This window comes from Ictidomys tridecemlineatus, chromosome 10 (assembly GCF_052094955.1).
Source record: "Ictidomys tridecemlineatus isolate mIctTri1 chromosome 10, mIctTri1.hap1, whole genome shotgun sequence".
In the NCBI taxonomy this organism is placed as follows: Eukaryota; Metazoa; Chordata; class Mammalia; order Rodentia; family Sciuridae; genus Ictidomys; species Ictidomys tridecemlineatus.
Window position 1 is genome coordinate 139,564,794 of NC_135486.1, and position 18,468 is coordinate 139,583,261.

Genomic DNA, 18,468 nt, shown 5'->3' on the forward strand with positions numbered 1-18,468 from the left:
ATGGCGCCGTCCAGCGTGGCTCTCCTGGCGCTGTGCCTGCTGCTGCCGCTGCTGCTTCTGGGCGGGTGGAAGCGCTGGCGGCGGGGGCGCGCGGCCCAGCACGTGGTCATTGTGGTGCTGGGCGACGTGGGTCGCAGCCCCCGCATGCAGTACCACGCGCTGTCCTTGGCCAAGCGCGGCTTCTCGGTGATCCTCATGGGGTTCTGCAGTGAGTGTCCGGGGGCCTGGGAGGGAGGCTGTTCTCTCAGTCTGTCCCCTCGGCCCCGAGCGCCCTGGGGGGCCGAGGTGGGAGCGGCGCTTCTGTCACTGCTCCCTTGGTAGTCCTCAGACTGGAGGAGCCCGGTTCCTGGTTGCCATATGTTGTGACTGTGGTAAGCGACTCCGTCGCAGGGTCTGATTCTTCTAGTGAAGTGGAAAGACTGGAACTGGACTGCGGTTTCTGTGACATCTGCGTGCAGCTGTCCTTGTCCAGCTGTGTGCAGGCGGAGGTGTCTGCTCCTTCACTACGCTCCTTGTGGAGATTCCAGAGGTTGACTTCTCCCCATCTCATGGAACAGTGGAAACAGCACCACTGCTTTAGGTCCCTGTGTGAAAGTGGGGGTGGAGTGGGACTTCCTTGACATGTCTCTGCGGTGGGAAGATTCCCCCACCCCAAGCCTAGATCAGTTTAATTCAGTACTTACTATGTGACAGGCATCATATTAAGTAAAGGTGGGTAAGATTTGAGCCTTCCCACCTGCCATTCTAGTGGAATCTGGACGGGATTTGGCCCCCTTCTCTGGCTACTGAGGAACAGAGAAGGGTTTTGAAAAGGCCTTTTTCCAAAACCTGACTTTAAATTAGATTGCTTCATCCAGTAAAAGGGACATTCTCTTTCAGATTCCAGACCCCACCATGAGCTCTTGCAGAGCGACAGAATACAGATTGTGAAGTTGATGGAACTTCAGAGTCCCACAGGTAGGGTGCTGTCACCTCCAGGTTCCGTTACATTGGTTGGGGTTGGGTGTGGGGTAACCTGCAGATGGCCAGGAGCTCCTTCAGTAGTGATTTTTTTTTTAACTTACAGTTGGCCCCCCGGTTCTGCGGTATGGAGTCAAAGTTGTTTTTCAGACAGTGTACTTGCTGTGGAAGTTGATGTGGAGGGAACCAGCAGCCTATATCTTTCTTCAGGTATGTGTCAGCGCTTGCCTCCCTCTGTGAGAACAACTGTTAACATTACTTTCTAGCTTTTTAAAAATGCACAAATTGGGCTGGAGTTGTAGCTCAGTGGTAGGGTGCATGCTAAGCATTGGCAAGATGCTGGGTTTGATTCCCAGCACCAAACATAAAAAATATGCACTAATTGTTAAAGTGCACATTTGTGTGTACACAAACATTATAAAACCATGGGCAGGACTCTGTGAATAGGCTTCTATAGCATGTGTCTGTTATTTCTGGTATCCGTCCATGCTATTTTTCTGGTCATAACAGAGTCTTACATTGCATTTCGTACTTATCTAAGTGTTTCACTAGGGTTCTGTCTCCTTTAATCCTCTCAAGAATCCTAAGAAGTGGATTCTGGTATCACGTCCATAATGATGAGGAAACTTAAAATTTCTGTAAGTAGCCCACTGTTACACAGATAGGAAGTAATAGAGTCAAGACTTGAACAGAGGTAGTCAGTTTGGTTCTAGAGTTAAACTTTTAACTTCTTCCCTTTACCAGTTTTTAAAGTCCAGAAGTACCTTCTGTTAGTGGGCTGCACTCACTTCCAATATGTGATGAACTGCAAGCTATTTAGTTTCATCTTGAGGGACATCTGGATTCTTTCTGATTTTTTTGCCTGTATACATAGTATGGCTAGAGCACAGTGAGCACGCATCTGTGACTGGGCCTGAGAATACATTGCTGGCAATGGAATTGCTTGTTTAAAGTTGATGTGCTTGTAAGATGCTGTGGTATGATCCTGGCTGGGTCCCCACTGATGGGGACACCCCCACTGTGTTTACCATCACCCACTGATGTTGCGCTTCCTCAGAATTTGCATTCTGACAGGAAAATGGTATTTCTTTGAGAAGCTTGGAGTTTTTCTAGTCTGCAGTTCTGTTTCATGGATGGTAGAGAGCTGCTCATTTGTTATCAAGAATTCTGAAGATCACTGGTGCTCTGCCATGAATGTCTGGGTTTCCTTCTCTTTGTCTGTTTCTCTTTCCTAGAACCCCCCAGGCCTGCCGAGCATTGCCGTCTGCTGGTTTGTGGGCTGCCTTTGTGGGAGCAAACTGGTCATCGACTGGCACAACTATGGCTACTCCATCATGGGCCTGGTGCATGGCCCTAAGCACCCCCTTGTTCTGCTGGCCAAGTGGTGAGTCTGGGTGAGGTGTGAATGCTTTACCCAAACTCCATCAGGGCGGGGGAGCAGGTTGGACCTGGAGCAGGGAGAATCCTTGTCCTACGCTGAGCCCCACTGTAATGTCCACTTTGGTGTGTTTTTCCAGCCTCAGGCTGCAGTGGACTATCCTGAGGGCCTTGTTTATCCGCAGTGGTGAAAGCAGCTGTGGCAGCTTTAATAATTACTGCTGTGTGCCAGGCCTTGGGCTGAGCCTTTTATGTACTTTATTCCATTTGGTCTCCACCACATCGCAGTAGAGGTGCCTGGTGGTCATTGTCCTTTTACAAGTCAGGGAGGCTGGGCTGTAAATGATGATGCCTTCTTGTCAGGCAGTCCCACTCCAGAGCTTTCCCTGGTGGTGCTCAGTAATCCTAAATTGCTGCTCCCCTTTCCAGCTCTCTCCTGTGACAGGGCTTCCATCTTGGTTTGCGGTCCGCATGGTTTCCATGCTTAGCATTTGCTAAACTCCTTTGTACACTCAGAGAGCAAGCTGCAGCCTTGCAGCAGTAGCACGGGGTGGTGAGATGCAGCCTTTTTATTTATGCTTTTTTGCCCAAGATAGTAGTGGATCTCCACTCCTTTAGGGGTAGTTGGCTTCCTTTAAAGTGACTGCATTAAGCTGCACAATGACAGCACTTAGGAAGATGTGAAGATGAGAGGGCATGGGGAGCTCAGGGTGTGCAGACCTGTGGGTTTGTGAGCCCCAAGCTCTGCAGCCTCTTCTCTGTGAGGGGTGTCAGGTCGTGTGGACACTGGCATCTGGGCCCAGCCAGGGCTCTCTGTTAACTCTCTGACCTCTATACGTCCCTGCAGGTATGAGAGGCTCTTCGGGCGCCTGTCCCACCTGAACCTGTGTGTGACCAATGCAATGCGGGAAGACCTGGCTGAGAACTGGCACATCAAGTATGAAGGGCCTGGGACACCTTTCAGCCTGTGGGTGGTGCTGGGTCCCAGGAATGGCCGAGAGCTTCAGTCTACCGTATCATGTTGGAAAGGCATTTTGAAGTACCCTGGGCCTTAGAGATAGTTGCTGGTTTGGGGAGCTAAGTGGGGTGAGGTGGCTGGAATTCTTCCAGGAAGAATCCCTGGAAGTTCTGGTGTTAGAATGTCTGTGTTTCCCAAGGAATTCTAAAGCTTTTGTCATAGAGACCTGGATTCCCGAAGTGCCCTTTTTTTCTGGATCCTTCTGGGTTCTCTGTTCCTTAGCCTCTCTCTGCCCTGCCCCTTCCTCTCCTTGCAGGGCTGTGACTGTCTACGACAAGCCGGCTTCGTTCTTTAAGGAGACACCGCTGGACCTGCAGCATGAGCTCTTCATGAAGCTGGGCTGCACCTACTCTCCGTTCAGGGCCTGGTGTGTCTGTCCTGCTGCCTTCTCCGACGCTCTCTGCTGCCCTGGCCCTTCCATCCGCTCCTGCAGACCTAATCCAGGGGTGGGCATGGAAGCAGAGACCTGCTGCCTGTTTCTGTGAACTGAGTCTGACTGACATTGTCTGTGGCTGTGGTGAGCCACGCAGCAGAACCGGTTTCGCAACCAGGAGTCTGGGGCCCACAAAGCCTGAAGAATCCAGCCTCTGGCTCCTTAGGAGATATCTACTACCTTCCCCTCCTGCCAGTGGGTTCCTGGGCCTGTGAGGGGTCTATGGACCTCTGTGTCTTCTGGGTGTCCCTCAGGGCTAAGGAGAGGACCCGTGTAACTCTCAACATGTCCTGTCTGTGCTCCTCAGTAACTGGTGTGCCATCTGGGGGAGGCATAGTGTCCTTGTAATGATGAGGAAGGGTGGAGCAGTGAGCCCAGGGGCAAGCACTGGTGGCTTGTTTTGTGGTAACCTTAGCACCTAGCTGCCAGCAGTGGTTCTGTGGGGTCACCTGGGTGCCAGCCTTTGGGGGCTTGTGGTCCTTGCTGTGAGGGAGTGGCTGTCCTGACCCCTGGCTTTCCTGCAGCGACTCACTGCCTTTTCTCTGTTCCTGCAGCTCAGAACCCTCGGGCCCTGCCATAGAGAGGTCGGCCTTCACGGAGAAGGATGCTCGCACTGGGGTGGTGACACATCTTGGTGGGCGGCCGGCACTGCTGGTCAGCAGCACCAGCTGGACAGGTCTGTCTGACCTGGCCTGTGTTCTGGCCCACCATGGGAGGGGGGCATATGAGTTGGGAGAGGGGTGTTTGGAGACAGGCCTGACACCTGATCTGTTGTCCTTGCAGAGGACGAGGACTTCTCCATCCTGCTGGCAGCGTTGGAAGGTAGGTGCCGCTGCATCAGCAGCTCTGGGCTTGTTGGGGCAGGGGCCGCGCAGCTGGCCGTGCATGGCAGGTCTGCAGCCTGCTTCTGCCCCAAGGACCACAGGGTGGACCTGCCTGCGGACAGTAGGGAGGGGGATGTGGGCAGCTCTGTGGCCTCCCTGAGGGAGCAGCCCCTCCCCCCTCCCCTGACTCATGTGAAAGGACACCGGTTCATGTTTCTTTTATTTTTTAAATAGTGTTTGAACAGCGGGCATCTGATGGAGACAGCCTTCCTTCTGTAGTCTGTGTGATAACAGGTACCACCTGGGACTCTCAGGCTGCAAGTGTGACTCCACTTGCAGCACGAGGCCAGCTGGCCTCAAGCCAGGGCTGGGTCTTGGTGATGAGGGCACATGCCCCATGGGGACTCAGGGTGCTGAGGTCGGCTCTGGAAGAGGTCCAGGGGCCCTGACTGGGGCTGTTGAGGGGTGCAGCTTCCTGGAAGTGGCTGCCAAGTCCCAGTGGGAACCTCTGGGGCTAATGGTGTGCAGGGACCAAAATGGGTCCAGTACAACGGGTGTCCTCTGCAGGCAAAGGGCCGCTGAAGGAGCACTACAGCCGCCTCATTGGCCAGAAGCAGTTCCAGCACATCAAGGTGTGCACGCCGTGGCTGGAGGCCGAGGACTACCCGTTGCTTCTAGGTGAGAGCTGAGGGCAACAGGGGGGCTCCAGAAGATGACCAGGCTTCTTCTAAAAAGGGACAGTGAAGATTTTAGTTGCTTCTGTGGCATAGTCTTTTTTTTTTCTTTGAAATTACAACTTAGAAATGTAAAAGCCATTCCCAGCTCAGAGGCTCTAATATTGACAGGCCTCAGGCTGGACTGGGTGGCCACCAGGGACTCCAGCCGAGCTCCTGAGATGAGTTTCCTGTTGTGCCAGCTCCTCCTGCCTGATCAGGCTCAAGGGTCATGTGTGCTCAGTCCCCAGCCCTGGCTGCTGTGGGGCCCACTTTCCCTACATGTTGGCTCTCAGAACAGGCTTCTGTCTCTGCTCCAGGAGGGGGCGGGGCCTGGTGCTTGAAGATTCCTCCTGCCTTCTTTTCCCATGGCAAGTGGGTGGGCCTGCTGAGGTCAGTTGTTTATTTGGCTTTATTTTTACAGTGTTTCTTGTTGGATCTGCTGTGGATTCCTTTAAACAATTTATTTTTTTATATAAAAAATTTTATCATGGATTTTAAAAACTGAGGTCGAATACGTGTAACTAGGCTTGCCATTTTAACCATCCAAGTGTCTGTCAGTCTGTCAGTTGTTGGACAACCTTCACCCCATGTCCAGAGCACAATACTACCACACTGCACAATAACTACTCACAATAACTACTTCTTTTCTTTTTAAAGTAAATGGTGGTTAAATAGAAAAAGCAAATCAAAGAGTAAATAAAAACACTAAGACCGTGGCAGTTTTGGACAGGGTGATGGCTGCCGGCAATTGGGCAGCCCTGCTATGTCTCTGCCCTTCGCCCTGGCACTTGGCCAGAATAAGCCACTTGTTTTCTGGGACATTGTTGTGGGGACATTCTTGATTTCCACTCTGGGAGGATGTGTTCCCCAAACTTTGACTGCCCCCTTTTCTCCCCGCGCAGGGTCAGCGGACCTGGGTGTCTGTCTGCACAAGTCCTCCAGTGGCCTGGACCTGCCCATGAAGGTGGTGGACATGTTTGGGTGCTGCCTGCCTGTGTGTGCCGTGAACTTTAAGTGGTAGGGGCAGAAACCCAATCTCCTGGGGTCGGGTTCTCAGGTCAGCTGCACAGGGTAGGCAGCGTGGCCAGGACTGCTGTGAAGTGCCCCGTCAGGGCCAGCTCCTGTGCAGTCCAGGGAGGCTGAGAGGGGCTGTGGCTGTTGGGGTCAGGCTGAGCCCCACTCAGTACAGTTGGCTCTCTGTACCTACTGATGGAACCAAGCGTGGGTCATTGTAGCTAGGTCGGCAGTGGTGAGGCCTGTACGGAGCACACAGATTTTTCTTGTCCTTATTCCCTGCACAATACAGTGAATGACTGTTCACGTAGCTTGCATGGCTTTAGGTGTCCAAGCAACCTGGAGGGGACAAGAGTATGAGATCCGTGCAGGATACCGACACCACACCATTTCACAGAAGGAGCTGGGGCACCTGGGGGAGGGGCTCTGGGAATGAATCCCCTGCAGATGCTGAGGCATGACAAGTTGGCTTTGGCTTGGGCTCATGCTGAATAAATCTTGAGCATTTGCCCCCCTCCCCCTCAGTCTCGCTCACAGTAAGGAATGTGGCTGCAGTCGCTACCTGCTTTACGTGGTTCTCTCCCTCCCCTCCTCCTCCTCCTCGTCCCTTGGCTGAGCTTGTAGCTGTGGTGGGATTACTGCAGGGAGTGTAATTCTGTGACCCCCCCTTTCCTTGGCCAAGGTGGGTGCTGGAAAGGGCAACTCCAGACCAGGTCCTGGAGGCAGTGGCCCTGCATGGGCCAGGTCCTTGCCTGTGCGGGGACCAGCCTCTGGATGGGAAGTTCAGGGGCCAGACCCTCTGTGAGCTAAGCTGGGTCTCTTGGGAACAGACCTCCTGGTGACCCGTCCCTAATGTGCTGAGCCCAGCACCAGGGCCTTGCCTGTACCCTGGTTCTTGGGCATGGAGCATAGGAAATGATCCTTGAGTACCTTGTCCTCAGAGGGCGTGTGACACCAAGAGCACCTCCCCTGGGGCTTCCTCCACATCTGCCTTGCGTAGAGATGTGTCCTCCCACTTCCTTCTGAAGCTCTGTTTCAGAACAGGCTGGGCCAAACCCCGCCCCTGCCCCCAGTCTCGCCCCAGTGGGGTGGGCCAGCTGGGCACCTCTGGACACTGCCACGGCTGGGTCTCAGGCCTCCCCTGGTTCTCTCTGCAGCTTGCATGAGCTTGTGAAGCACGGGGAGAACGGCCTGGTCTTTGAGGACGCAGAGGCGCTGGCAGCTCAACTGCAGGTAGGTGTCCCCTAAGCAGGCCGGGGGCACAACACTGAGCTAGCTCTGCTCCCTGCTGCCCACAGGACCTGGCGGGTGCTGGGCTCTGGAGGGAAGGCTGAGGGAGGCAGTGGGTGGTGGAGTCAGGGCCTGCTTGCCTGTCTTTGGGGATATGGAGGCTGCACCTTAGGTGGGAACCGTGCTGCTACGTGGGGAGGAGCAGACGAGGTGAGCGGGGTTTGTGTGCCGCCTGGGATGTGGTGGTTCTGCAGAGGACACTGTTTCTCTTTACAAAAGTTAACCACTGTCATTCTTGGAAGGTGAACAGCTTTCCCTGAACAGGTCTAGGTAGGATCTAGGCCTTGTCATGTTCAGGGGAACTGCTTTGTGAACAGCTGCAGACCATCTGTACACAGAGGGCTGAGTTCCAGTGCAGCTGTTTACAAAGTCAGGTGGGCTGGATCCGGACTGCAGCTGTAGGGTGCCAGTCCCCTCGGGAACATTTGGGTAGAGCCAGAACCTGGGATCACCTGCCTCCTTCCTAGCAGTCAGGTGGGACTGTGCCCTGTGCAGGACACCAGGCCACATGTGCTCCAGGGCACAGGTGTGGGAAAGTGGGGACAGCCCTGGGGAGGGGCAAGTGGGGGACGGGTGCTGCTGGATGAGCAGCCTGCAGCTGGCAGGCTCGGGGAGGGCTGGCATGGGTGGGTGCCACCATGGGCTCAGTACTGGTCTTCACTGTTCTGTAGATGCTTTTCTCAAAGTTTCCTGATCCTGCTGGAAAACTAAACCAGTTTCGGAAGAACCTTCGGGAGTCGGAGCAGCTTCGATGGGACGAGAGCTGGCAGCGGACTGTGCTCCCTTTGGTCATGGACACGTGACCCTGCAGGCCCAAGGCCAGCGTCCCTGATCAGTTGAGGAGTGGTGCACCATCCTGGGGATGGAGAGACACTGCCTGTTCTTCCCTGTCCCTGCCTGCTGCCCTGCAGCCACCCAGGCTTTTATGTAGTGACCCCAGTGGTCAGGCCAGAAGGACATCTGGGGACTGACGGGAAGCTGGCTCTTCCTGGTTTCTCAGGCGCGCGGAGCCTGTCTTGTCTTCTGTCTGAGCATGCTGCTCTCCTGGTACCTCCTGTCCCCTCTTCATCCTCCCAGCTTCTGCCTGTCACGCTCCTCACCTGGGTTCCTGCAGCCTCTGGGGTGAGCGCCCAGCTGTGGAGCCCTATTTGTTAAAGATGTTTTTATTTTTTATGAAGGCAGTTCTTGCTTTTGAGTCAAAGCCTGGTTTCGGGCAGATGGCGATTTCCTCACAAACCAGAGCTGAGGACGGGAGGGGCACCCACAGCTCAGTCTTACTCCGTCAGGATAGTTTGTTTCCTGACTTGGCATGTGGCATTCTTCACTCAAGTCCAAAGGAAGTTTTATCAGCTTTCCCCGTGAAAGCTCTTCCCACTGCAGTGACTTCATCTTCACATGTTCAAATGGCGAAGCTACAGCAGGAGTCTCAGGACTGCCATCTCCAAGTGCTCTTCATAGGGGAACAGTTTCTGGCTGTGAGGAGGCATTGCCTCCCAACGGATCGCGGCCCGGCCTGCAACAGAGCGCACACCTCAGGACAGCAGCGCTGGGCCTGGGGCTGTGTCTGTTTTCCTTGGCTCACGGACCCGGGCTCACCCAGGTGCCCAGGCTACCTCCAGGCACTCTGGGTTCCCTGTCACTGCACATGTGCACATCAGTCTGCGAGGGTGGGGGGAGCTGACTGACCCCACGTCTGCCTGGCTGCTCCGCCAGCACCACTCCTCACACGGGCCAGAAGAGGCGCATTGTCTTCGTGAGCAGGGTGGCTGGCGCTGCGAGCCAGGTGGCTCTTAGTCATAGTTATAAGTGAAAAGTCACTATTTATAAAGTGAAATAAGGAAATCTGTAATTCTATCATCTAAGTATAATAATTTTTGGTGTATATTCTAGAAATTCCCTAGGCAATAAGATATATAAAATAACCAGCCCAGGTGTGGTGGTGCACACCTGTAATCCCAGGTATTCAGGAGGCTAAGGCAGGAGGATCGCAAGTTTGAGGCTGGCCTGGGCAACTTAATGAGACCCTGGCTTAAAAAAGAGCTAGGGTGTGGCTTGGTGGTACAGCATCTCTGGGATCAACCTGCAATTCCCAAAAACCAAATGACAAAACTACCACAGTGGGACTTGTGCTCTGTGTGCCGATTGGCACTTTGCTGCTTTCACTTGAAACACGTTAGAGGTGTTTTCCTTGCTCTCTCTTGGGGCTGCACAGCCTCCCTCAGTATTGAGTGCTCGTGGAGGGGCATCTGGGTGTCTTTCTGCATGGAGGTTGGGCAGGGGAGTCTGGACAGCTCCCAGGAGGGGCCTTGCTGGGGGTGCAGTTGGTAGACGGTCCCCCCTGCACCAGCTTTTGTGTGGAATGCTCTGGCTGGGCCTGGCATGCTGGGGCTGTGGGGAGGTGGCAGGGGGACACAGGCTGGGTGATCTGGCTGAGTCCATGGAAACTGGTCTGCCAGTGTCTTCACACCTGAGACAAGATCTAGGCTGACCCATGCTGGCCCACAGGGCATTACCCGGGGCTGGGAAACAGCAGTCCCTAGGCCACCTCTGCAGCCAGGTCCTTCTCTTACTTGCACTGGGTGTCCATGACCGTGGCTGCCACACTGCTGAGGGCTCTGTGTGCCAGGTACTGCCCTCAGTGTGTTCAGGCTGCATCTCCATGGTGCAGATGGGGGGACAAGTGACAGTCCTGCTCCACGAGGGTGGAAGTGGGACTACCTTGAGCTGACACTCAGTTGTCATGTGGTTCAGAACCCAGCTGGCATCTCTCTCTGCCTGCATTTTACAGGGAATGAGGCCCTAAGGCTTATGGAACCTGCCTGAAGCACACAGTAGGGCTGTGGTCTCTGACCTCTGGGGTCACCGTGTGGGACTGCCCTGGCCTGAGTGCCCAGGCCTGGTGTGTGAGACGGGCTTCCTGGCTTTTCCCAGGGTTCCATTCTCTTACCTTCCTGGTTTCTGCCTCCCTTGATCCCTCACGGGAATAGCATGGTGGCCTGTGGCCTGGGGGACTCACCTAGCTCGGTGGTGAACAGCTGGTAGGTCTCTGGGTTGCGCATGGTGCAGGCCACATAGACGTCAGGAACCTGGTCCCTCTGGCAGGCAGAGAGCCTCTGCAGGACCCCGACCAGTGCGAGGGTCACTTCTGGGCAGTACAGCACGTCTGTGATGCAGAGCTCTGGTTACTCAGGGGCCTCAGGACTCAGAACCCAGTGGCATGGCCAGGCTGCTGCCGACCCTGGGGAAGGGTGAGGGCCTGCAGGGGCTGTTAGATTAGATCTATGCTGTTGTGCAGGAAGATTGCTCAGGTGACAGGAAAACCCTCAGGACACGAGCCAGCGGGGACTCCCTGGCCTCGAGGGAGTACTGCTGGGAACCCCCGGCAGCGCCTGTTCAGAAGCTGCTTGCTTAGTGACGCTGTCTGAGCTCTGCTTTGAGCTCTAACCTGTCAGCTGTAGTGGGCATGATGTCAACTCGGAAAGGGGACGTAGGGCTTTTGGTGGCCTAACCACTCTGCCTTCTCTTAAGGACACTGTCCTTGTACCAGAAGTGGTTAGCCTCTTCCTGTGGCCTCGGAAGGCCTGGGGTCTGGACCCAGGCAGAGAGGTGTAGACAGAGACAGGCAGGTCGCCCAGCATGGTGGTGGCGGTGAATCCCCAGGACAGCCCTGCACAGAGAAGACAGCCGGCACTGACAGGTGGGGCTGCTCAGTTCTTGTTCCCCAACTGCCCCTGGGACCCCCCTCAAGGCCTGATGTGGGACTGGGTGCTGGTGACAGGTGGGAGACTGCTGTGGCCCTGGAATGACCAAGGGCTGCCATGGCTGGCTCTCCCGTCTGAAGACCTACGGCGTGGTGCTCAGAGCACTGGATGCCTGGTGGTGAAGTGGCAGCATCTCTGAGGGGCAGGGCATGTGGGCTTGTGTGCAGCCCCCCTGAATGGAGGACCTGCATGGTAACTGAGGCCTCCTGAGCGTCCTCTGCAGGGCGAGCCTCAGCTCAAGCCCTGGTGGACAGCCAGGGCACTCCTGATGGAACCACCCCAGCGGCAGCACCTGGAAGGGGCTCCGGATACTCTAATGCCTCCCGGAGGCCCGGGTGCCTCTGCTCCCCACCTGCAGCACCTGCTCCCTGGCCCTCAGCAGGGCTGGCCGGGGCTTACCTGCTGCGATGACAACGTCTGGCTGGAAGGCGGAGAGCTGAGGGACCGTTGCCTCATCCCAGTCCAGCTGGGCCACCGTCACCAGGGGGCTCTCTGAGTCGGCAGTGGCCTCTGGCTCCAGTGGGAGGCCGTTGAGAAGCACGTTTCCTCGGAGCTGCTCGAGGACACGGCTGTGACAGTCACTGAAGGTGTATGCTCGGGGGTGGCATGTCTTGCAGATGACCACACCTGTGAGGCCAGCGCCACTGCCCAGCTCTAGCACAGTCCTGGGTGGGCAAAAGGGGGCCTGTCAGTCTGTGCCAGGGCCAACCTGCCTGGTGCCTGCCCTGTGCCTGAGGTCACCTGTGCCTGAAGGCTGCTGGGTTCTCCATGGCCCACTCTGCGAGGTAGAGGGCTGCATCCCACGTGACCAGGCCCGTGGTGCCGTGGGAAACGATGGCTGTGCTCTCCGAGAGGGTGACTGAATCTCCTGAAGGCTGCACGGAGAGACGGGGGGATGAAGCCAGCCATCTGGACACGGGCTAGTGTTAAGTCACAGTGGCGGCCACACCACAGCCACCACCCAGCAAGGGAAAAGAAACTTCCACGCAGCAACCGTGGTGCAGCTTGGGCCAGTCGGCATGTGGGAAGTCGAGGGGCAGGCTGGACGCCCCCACAGGTGCCCCCAGGCCCAGCTCTGATGGCCAGGGCCATTCAGCAGAGGGGTGGCAAGGATAGAGTGTGGGAGGGAGACCTTGGGTTGTGCCCAGTTAATGGACAGGACTAATGCTGGTGTCTGCGGCCCACAGAAGAGTGAGGTACACAAACTCACGGACGTGACTAACAGGCGGGATGGCAGTTACTGTGCTGGGACTGGCTGGGTCAGGTGGAGGGCCTCGGGCTGCTGCCAGGGTTCTGTCCCACCACCAGAGTGGCGGTCACTGTGGCTGCTGCCGTGCAGTGACTCTATAAGCTCTGTATTTCTTGCATGTGGTTTTCTGTAGCTGTTTTATAATAGCAGCTTAAAGCAAACCAGTGAAGCAACCCCAACCTCCTCCTGGCTATTGTGTGCAGAAGGGGTTTCCATGTGACAAGAATAGGAGGGGCAGTCGGGCCAGTGACGGTGGTGGCAGTAGAGTGAGAAGAGACTGCTCTAGAGACTGCTGTCCTGGGAGGTCCCCACAGTCAGGTGTGAACTGAAGGCTGGACACAGGTCCTTGCTGACGAGTAACCGAGTGGCTGCCTGAGCCAGGTTCTGTTGTTTATTGGAGTGCTTGGTTTTAGGCGAGGCAAAGGAGGGTCAGGATCAACCCTGGGCCAAGCCCCGCTGTCACCCGCTGGAGCACAGCTGTTTGGCCTGTGCACATCTCCTACCAGCACATAGCTTCGGTGGCACTGGGTGGGCTCCTCTGTGGTCAGGACCTCTGCCAGCGCCTCGTACAGCTCGTCCAAAGGCTCTGCGTGGACAACCTCGTGCTGCGGGGGAAAGACCCTCAGAAATAACACCAGATTCTGTCTCTTTGCCTCTGCGCCAACCTGCGGCTGTGTTAGAGGGGACCTGCACCTAAGTTAGGAGATTTGGAGTGAAATGACTCAATAGAGAACAGCTGGTATGTAAATTCTCAGTTGTGGGTAGCAGGGTGCAGAGTGAGGGTGGCACAGTCTAGGAGAGCGGATTCCACTGAGAGGAAGCTCTGCCATTTTCACATGGAGGAGATCTGAAGGGAGTCCAGCAGAAGCCACAGTAAAGTGCCCACAGGGCAGCTTGCCTTCCAAGCTGCTTCCCAATGGCTACCCCAGACCCGGGCTTCCCAGGTCAGTGCAGGGTCCGCTGGAGGGCAGAGGGCACTTCAGGTGGTGCTGAGACCACCACAGAAGCACCATGTGATGAGGCCCGGGGACAGGGGTGATGAGAAGCAAGGGTTACTTGTGTGCTAAGCTCAGTGAGGTGTGGCCCTGTCAGTTGGTGGCAGCTGAGGCGTGTACTACTGTCGCGGAGGAACCGACGCTTCTAATGCCGTCTAGCACTGAGCCCGACGGGCACACGTCCTTTGCCACTCAGGAAGCCCGCTCAGTCAATGGGGAGAATTCAGTGAGGAATCAGCTCTGAAGGAACTTCCAATAGAGGCTGGCGGGCCACCCAGGGCTGGCAAGGGCAGGGCGCTGTCAGAGCCTGCCACACGGGCAGGATGGAGGGAGGAGGGACTGCCTGGCAGGATGAGGACCTGCCTGGTGGGAGGGGCCCAGAGGAGACACAGTTGCTGCCAAGACCCTGCAAGCAGGTGAGGGAGAAATGCCCAGCCTTGCCTACTGCACAAATCCCACTGTCCAGGAGGCCCCTGCCCAGCAGGTATGAAGAGCAGGGAGGGACATGAGCTCCAAGAGGCAAAGCCCTGGCGGGGAGCCCCCTCTGCAGAGCCAGCCTAGTTCCACTTGTGGTCTGGTTACAGGAGACACTGCCCACCACTGACCTTTTTGATGAGCTCCAAGAGAAAGCTCTGGGTGTACTTCACCGACGGTGGGTGCCTTATACACACAGGATGTTTCACTGTCTATGAAAAAAGAAAAAAAAAAAGTTGGTTGCTGGAGACACCCTGTATCAAGTGTCCTGTGAGCTTCAGGCAATTAGAGGGTGAGCCCAGTTACCCACTGCCTTGACAAGGGTGTGCAGGGACACAGGGCTATGGCAAGATGTACCCCAGGCACCTGCAAGACTGAGCCTGAAGATTTAAGCTCTCTCCTAAAAATGCTCCTACCCTAGTCACACAACTGTGGTTTCTAACACCCACTCTGGGCAGGGACACAGGCACATGACTGGCTCCCTTCCTTCCAGGGTAGCCAGTAAGAACTGGAGTCTGAAGGGAGGACAGTGGTCAGATTTTCTGGCTTCACAGAAGAGGCGAGAGTACAGCAGTGTGAACCAGACCTGGGCACCTGTGCTCCTGGAGGGAGAGTCCTAGCCAAGAAGCAGGCCTGGAGACCAAAGAGGGAAGAGGCCAGGGCGGAGCCTGGACCAGGGTAGGCGGAGGAAGGTTCTCTGGGATGATGCCTCAGAGGCAGCCTCGAGAAGGCAGGAGCAGGAGGAGCAGCAGCAGCCTGTACAATTCCAGGCAGCACAGCTGGCACTATGGGAAGGAGCAGGAAGTGACTGGTGCTTGGGGAAAGGCAGGTGTGGAAGTGGGCCTGGGGGGAGGCAGGGCTGCTGCCAGGAGGGACCCAGAGCTTCACAAGGGCCACAGGATACTCACACAAGCCCTAGGGGCTTTCTAGGAGGTCCATGTTAAGATTGATTTATTAGATTTAATGGACAACCACAGTAGGTTTTTTTCCTTTGCTTTGCTAGGAACTGAACCCAGGGCTCGCAAATGCTGGGCAAGTGCTCTAGCACTGAGCTGCCCTTGGCCCCTTAGTAGGCTTTTAAAGCAGCTGTTTGTTTATGCTCTACGCCTGTGGGTGTGACACTGGGTGGAAAGAACAAAGCCCCAACCGCTGCACCACCCTCAAGTCTTCCCCTGCTCTGGCTGCGTCTTCTCCATACTCACCCCCAGCACAGGAATTTCTGACCTGGGCTCCTTGGATGGGTTTTGTGTTGGGGGGAATGTCTGTGTCACCCCTGAATTTGCATGCAGAACATATGCTTCAGATGTGTCTTTCCAGAAAGGGAGACTCTAACTTTGGCCTTTGAGAAGCCTCATGACCCTGAGAAGTTTGTGAACTGCCCTTGACCCACATGGCCAGGGTCAGGGTGGGGCACACCTCTATCCTGTGTGGAGATGCACTTCAGAGTCCAAACCCCACTTCAGCAGAGCAAGGGTCCCTGCATGGGTGTGAGAGATAGGAGTTGGTAAGACGGGGTCTTTACTTTGCTTTAATGCAAAGAAGAAAGTCTCTGAGCAGCTACCACTTGCTGGGGGCTGTCCCTGTACCTGTCAGGTCTGTTTTCACTGCGGATGGTTTAAAAACATCCCCCAGCTTCCCTCCTCTCGAGCAGATGTCTTCATCCAAGAAAACAAAGGAGCCAGAGCCGTCGGAGGCTCTGACATTACGTGCAGCGCTGGATGGATTTGTTCTTTGAACATGGTGTTTTCTAAGGGTACGTGTGCACTTGTAGCTCTTCTGCCCCGATATGTGCCCAGTGATCCTGGGATTCTTACCTTCTGCAGAATATCCAGCAGCAGCTCAGAATCTGATGACGTCCTTAGTTTCTCTTCTAGGCTCTATTTGGAGGGGAAAGAGAAATCTCAAGGGCATTTTTGTAGGAACATTAAACATGCAGTAGAACATGCTGGCAAAGCACTAAGTGATCTCTTCCCTGGGACGTGGAGTCACTTGGAAATGGAAGCCATGAGGCTAAGGCCTGACCTTCAGATGTCAGAGGTCACACCGGGATGAGTCACGGGAAATGTCAGGGGCTGACTCTTGGTTCCCATTAGCCCTGGCTGTTCAGTGGTCACCTGGGTCACAGAGCAGCTCCACAGCTGAACTGGAAAGCCATGGCATGAGGTTGGATAGGCTTGTCTGGGACCTGACATCTGGGTTTAAATGAGATTCAGAATGTGCAGATGCCAGGTCCAGTCATGCTGTCCTCCTTGTCCGGGGACTCCAGCCCACCAGTGCGCTCAGGCTGCAGTCAGGCAGATGGCCTCCGCCAGCCTTGGCTGGTATGTAGTCCCAGGGCCCCTTGCCATGCCCTAAAAGGCCCTCCCAGCCTGGATGCTCTGACTCCATCTCCCACCACCTGCCCCATCTGTGCTCAGGTGGTCCCAACACCGGACATTCCTTGAGGCTTCTTAGTGACCACTGTGTCACCGTTCAGGGCCCAGGTCAAATGATGATTTTTGGGGAGGCCTTCCCTGAATCCCCTACTTTGATGAATCTTCCTCCCAGTTCTCCATTTTCCTGTTCTATTGGTTTTCTGGCCACACTCATCTCCTGGCTGCTTCTTACTAGTTGTTGATTTATCCTCTCTCATCTGAGCAGGTCCTCATGTCTAATGTGTACTGCTGACCCCTGGCTCCTAGAAAGCTTTCAAAAAAACATTTGGAAGCTGAATAAAAACACCAGGTAACACTTGTGTGCATTTACCACAAGCTAAGCACTGCTTCAAGGGCTTTTATACTCAAGTGATTCTGAGTACAAAATAATATGAGGTTGGTATCATTCTATCCCCCATTTTACTAACTAAAACTATGGCACTGAGAGATGTAGTCACTTTTCCATGGTCACACAGTGCACTGGGGGTTAGGTCAGGATTCAGGTGTCTCTCTGGCCTGCCTCTCATCTACCGCATTCTTTTCTTTTCTTCATGAAGCCTTTGCTCAAACTGAGCGACAGTAAGAGGCCCCACCGCACGGGTGTTGGGGGTGACCCCAAGTAAGTATCTAACACGGTTTGCCAACAATTACTCTCCATGTGAATGGGGACCTACGGATGCTGTTAGGCTTTCAATTTTGGCTTAAAAAATGTACACGTCCCTCCTCAACGGAAATGATTCGAGTGCTAAATGTTTTATGTTGATGAAATAACACAGGAGACTGGCCACCACTCCATCTGACGGGCAGGCCCGGAGGAATGGGTAACCAAACAGGCTCACTCCAGTGAGCTCAGTGCACAAGATCATCTACCAGGCGGGTCCACTAAGCCCCTCTGTGGGCAGCGGGACCACTCGCAGGCCCAGGACACGGGAGGCCCCCCCTTGGTCTCCTGGCCTAAGCTGCGGGAGTTGTCCCTTGCTCGACACCGCGGAGGCCACCACTGGTGGGGTCCTGCGACCAGGCCCGCGCGCCGGAGAGCGCGGCTCCTGCCGAGGACGCCCACCTTCCCGGAGGCGCGAGGGCAGCACTCCCAGGTGGCCGACCGCATGAGACAGCAGGAAGCCGGTCGGGCACCGCCCGCGACCCTGGAGGCCCACTCGTCAGCGCGCCGGGAGGAGCCCGCCTCCCTCCGCCCGGCGGAGCGGCTCGCAGGCTGGGGGCAGAGGCCCGGGCTGGCTCCACCCCGCCGCGGCCGAGTCGCGCCCCCGTCTCCCCGCGCCCCGCGCCCACCTGCCAAGGGAAGGAGCGCAGCGTGCGCGCCGCCAGGAAGCGGCGCTCGAAACTCTGCAGCAGGCGCGCGGTCCCCGCGCTCTCCTCGGGCGCCATGGCGGGGCGGGGCCGGCGTTGCCGGGAGACCGGGCGGAAGCGGGGCCCAGTCGGCCGGAGGCGGGGCTAGGGGCGTGGCCAGGGGCACCCGGGGCGGGGCTTGGAGTGCGTGAGGCGGGACGCCCCGCCCACATGGTGGGCTTAGGGCGAGGCCGAGGCCAGACGAGGGGCAGGGCCAGGAGGCGAGGCTTGGGGCGGAGCTAAGCGTTGAGGGTCTTGGGGACGCTTGGAGTGGGGCAGAGGCGGGGCTTGGCGAGGGGACTTGGGAGGTGTCCCCGTGTTGCTGGGGTTCTGGAGGGTTCGAGGGGGGCCCGGGAGCCCAGCTGGCGGCCTGTGGGCGGAGCTGTTGGGCCTGGGTTTGCAGAGGGGGGATCAGGGTTTGGGCCCTGGGTGCGGATCTTCACGCTCCCGAGACTGGGTCTGGGAGCCGGGAGGCGGGGCGGGGTCGCTCCTGGGAGGGTCCAGTCAGCCCTTCGGTGCCTTCAGGTGGGTCTCGGTGGGGGACAGAGGAGCGGGCGCGTGCGGGGCGCCGGGCCGCCCTCTCCTTGACAGCACCC

At 56.3% G+C, this 18,468-nt stretch overlaps 2 protein-coding genes across 5 annotated transcripts; one reads left to right on the top strand and one right to left on the bottom strand.

Moving 5' to 3' along the window:
* On the top strand, nt 1–9,481 carry Alg1 (ALG1 chitobiosyldiphosphodolichol beta-mannosyltransferase). Of its 2 annotated transcripts, none has more exons than XM_005327152.5 (13): nt 1–208; nt 880–957; nt 1,067–1,170; nt 2,196–2,344; nt 3,185–3,274; nt 3,612–3,722; nt 4,343–4,464; nt 4,572–4,610; nt 4,847–4,906; nt 5,180–5,290; nt 6,231–6,345; nt 7,500–7,575; nt 8,304–9,481. In XM_005327152.5, the coding sequence occupies exons 1-13, from the start codon at nt 1–3 to the stop codon at nt 8,433–8,435; spliced, it is 1,395 nt and encodes a 464-aa protein (XP_005327209.2). In that variant the 3' UTR covers nt 8,436–9,481. The 2 variants fall into 2 exon arrangements, with proteins under 2 accessions (XP_005327209.2, XP_040133974.2); XM_040278040.2 differs by lacking the exon at nt 1–208 and adding an exon at nt 216–371.
* Eef2kmt (eukaryotic elongation factor 2 lysine methyltransferase) lies at nt 4,816–17,971 on the bottom strand. Of its 3 annotated transcripts, none has more exons than XM_078024577.1 (8): nt 17,816–17,971; nt 15,926–15,988; nt 14,243–14,323; nt 13,146–13,247; nt 12,135–12,268; nt 11,793–12,058; nt 10,649–10,795; nt 4,816–5,339 (listed from the first exon to the last, which is right to left on the bottom strand). In XM_078024577.1, the coding sequence occupies exons 1-8, from the start codon at nt 17,909–17,911 to the stop codon at nt 5,287–5,289; spliced, it is 942 nt and encodes a 313-aa protein (XP_077880703.1). In that variant the 5' UTR covers nt 17,912–17,971; the 3' UTR covers nt 4,816–5,286. The 3 variants fall into 3 exon arrangements, with proteins under 3 accessions (XP_077880703.1, XP_077880701.1, XP_077880702.1); XM_078024575.1 differs by lacking the exon at nt 4,816–5,339 and adding an exon at nt 8,780–9,145; XM_078024576.1 differs by lacking the exons at nt 4,816–5,339; nt 10,649–10,795 and adding an exon at nt 11,058–11,299.
* Between the last annotated feature and the right edge of the window lie 497 nt (nt 17,972–18,468).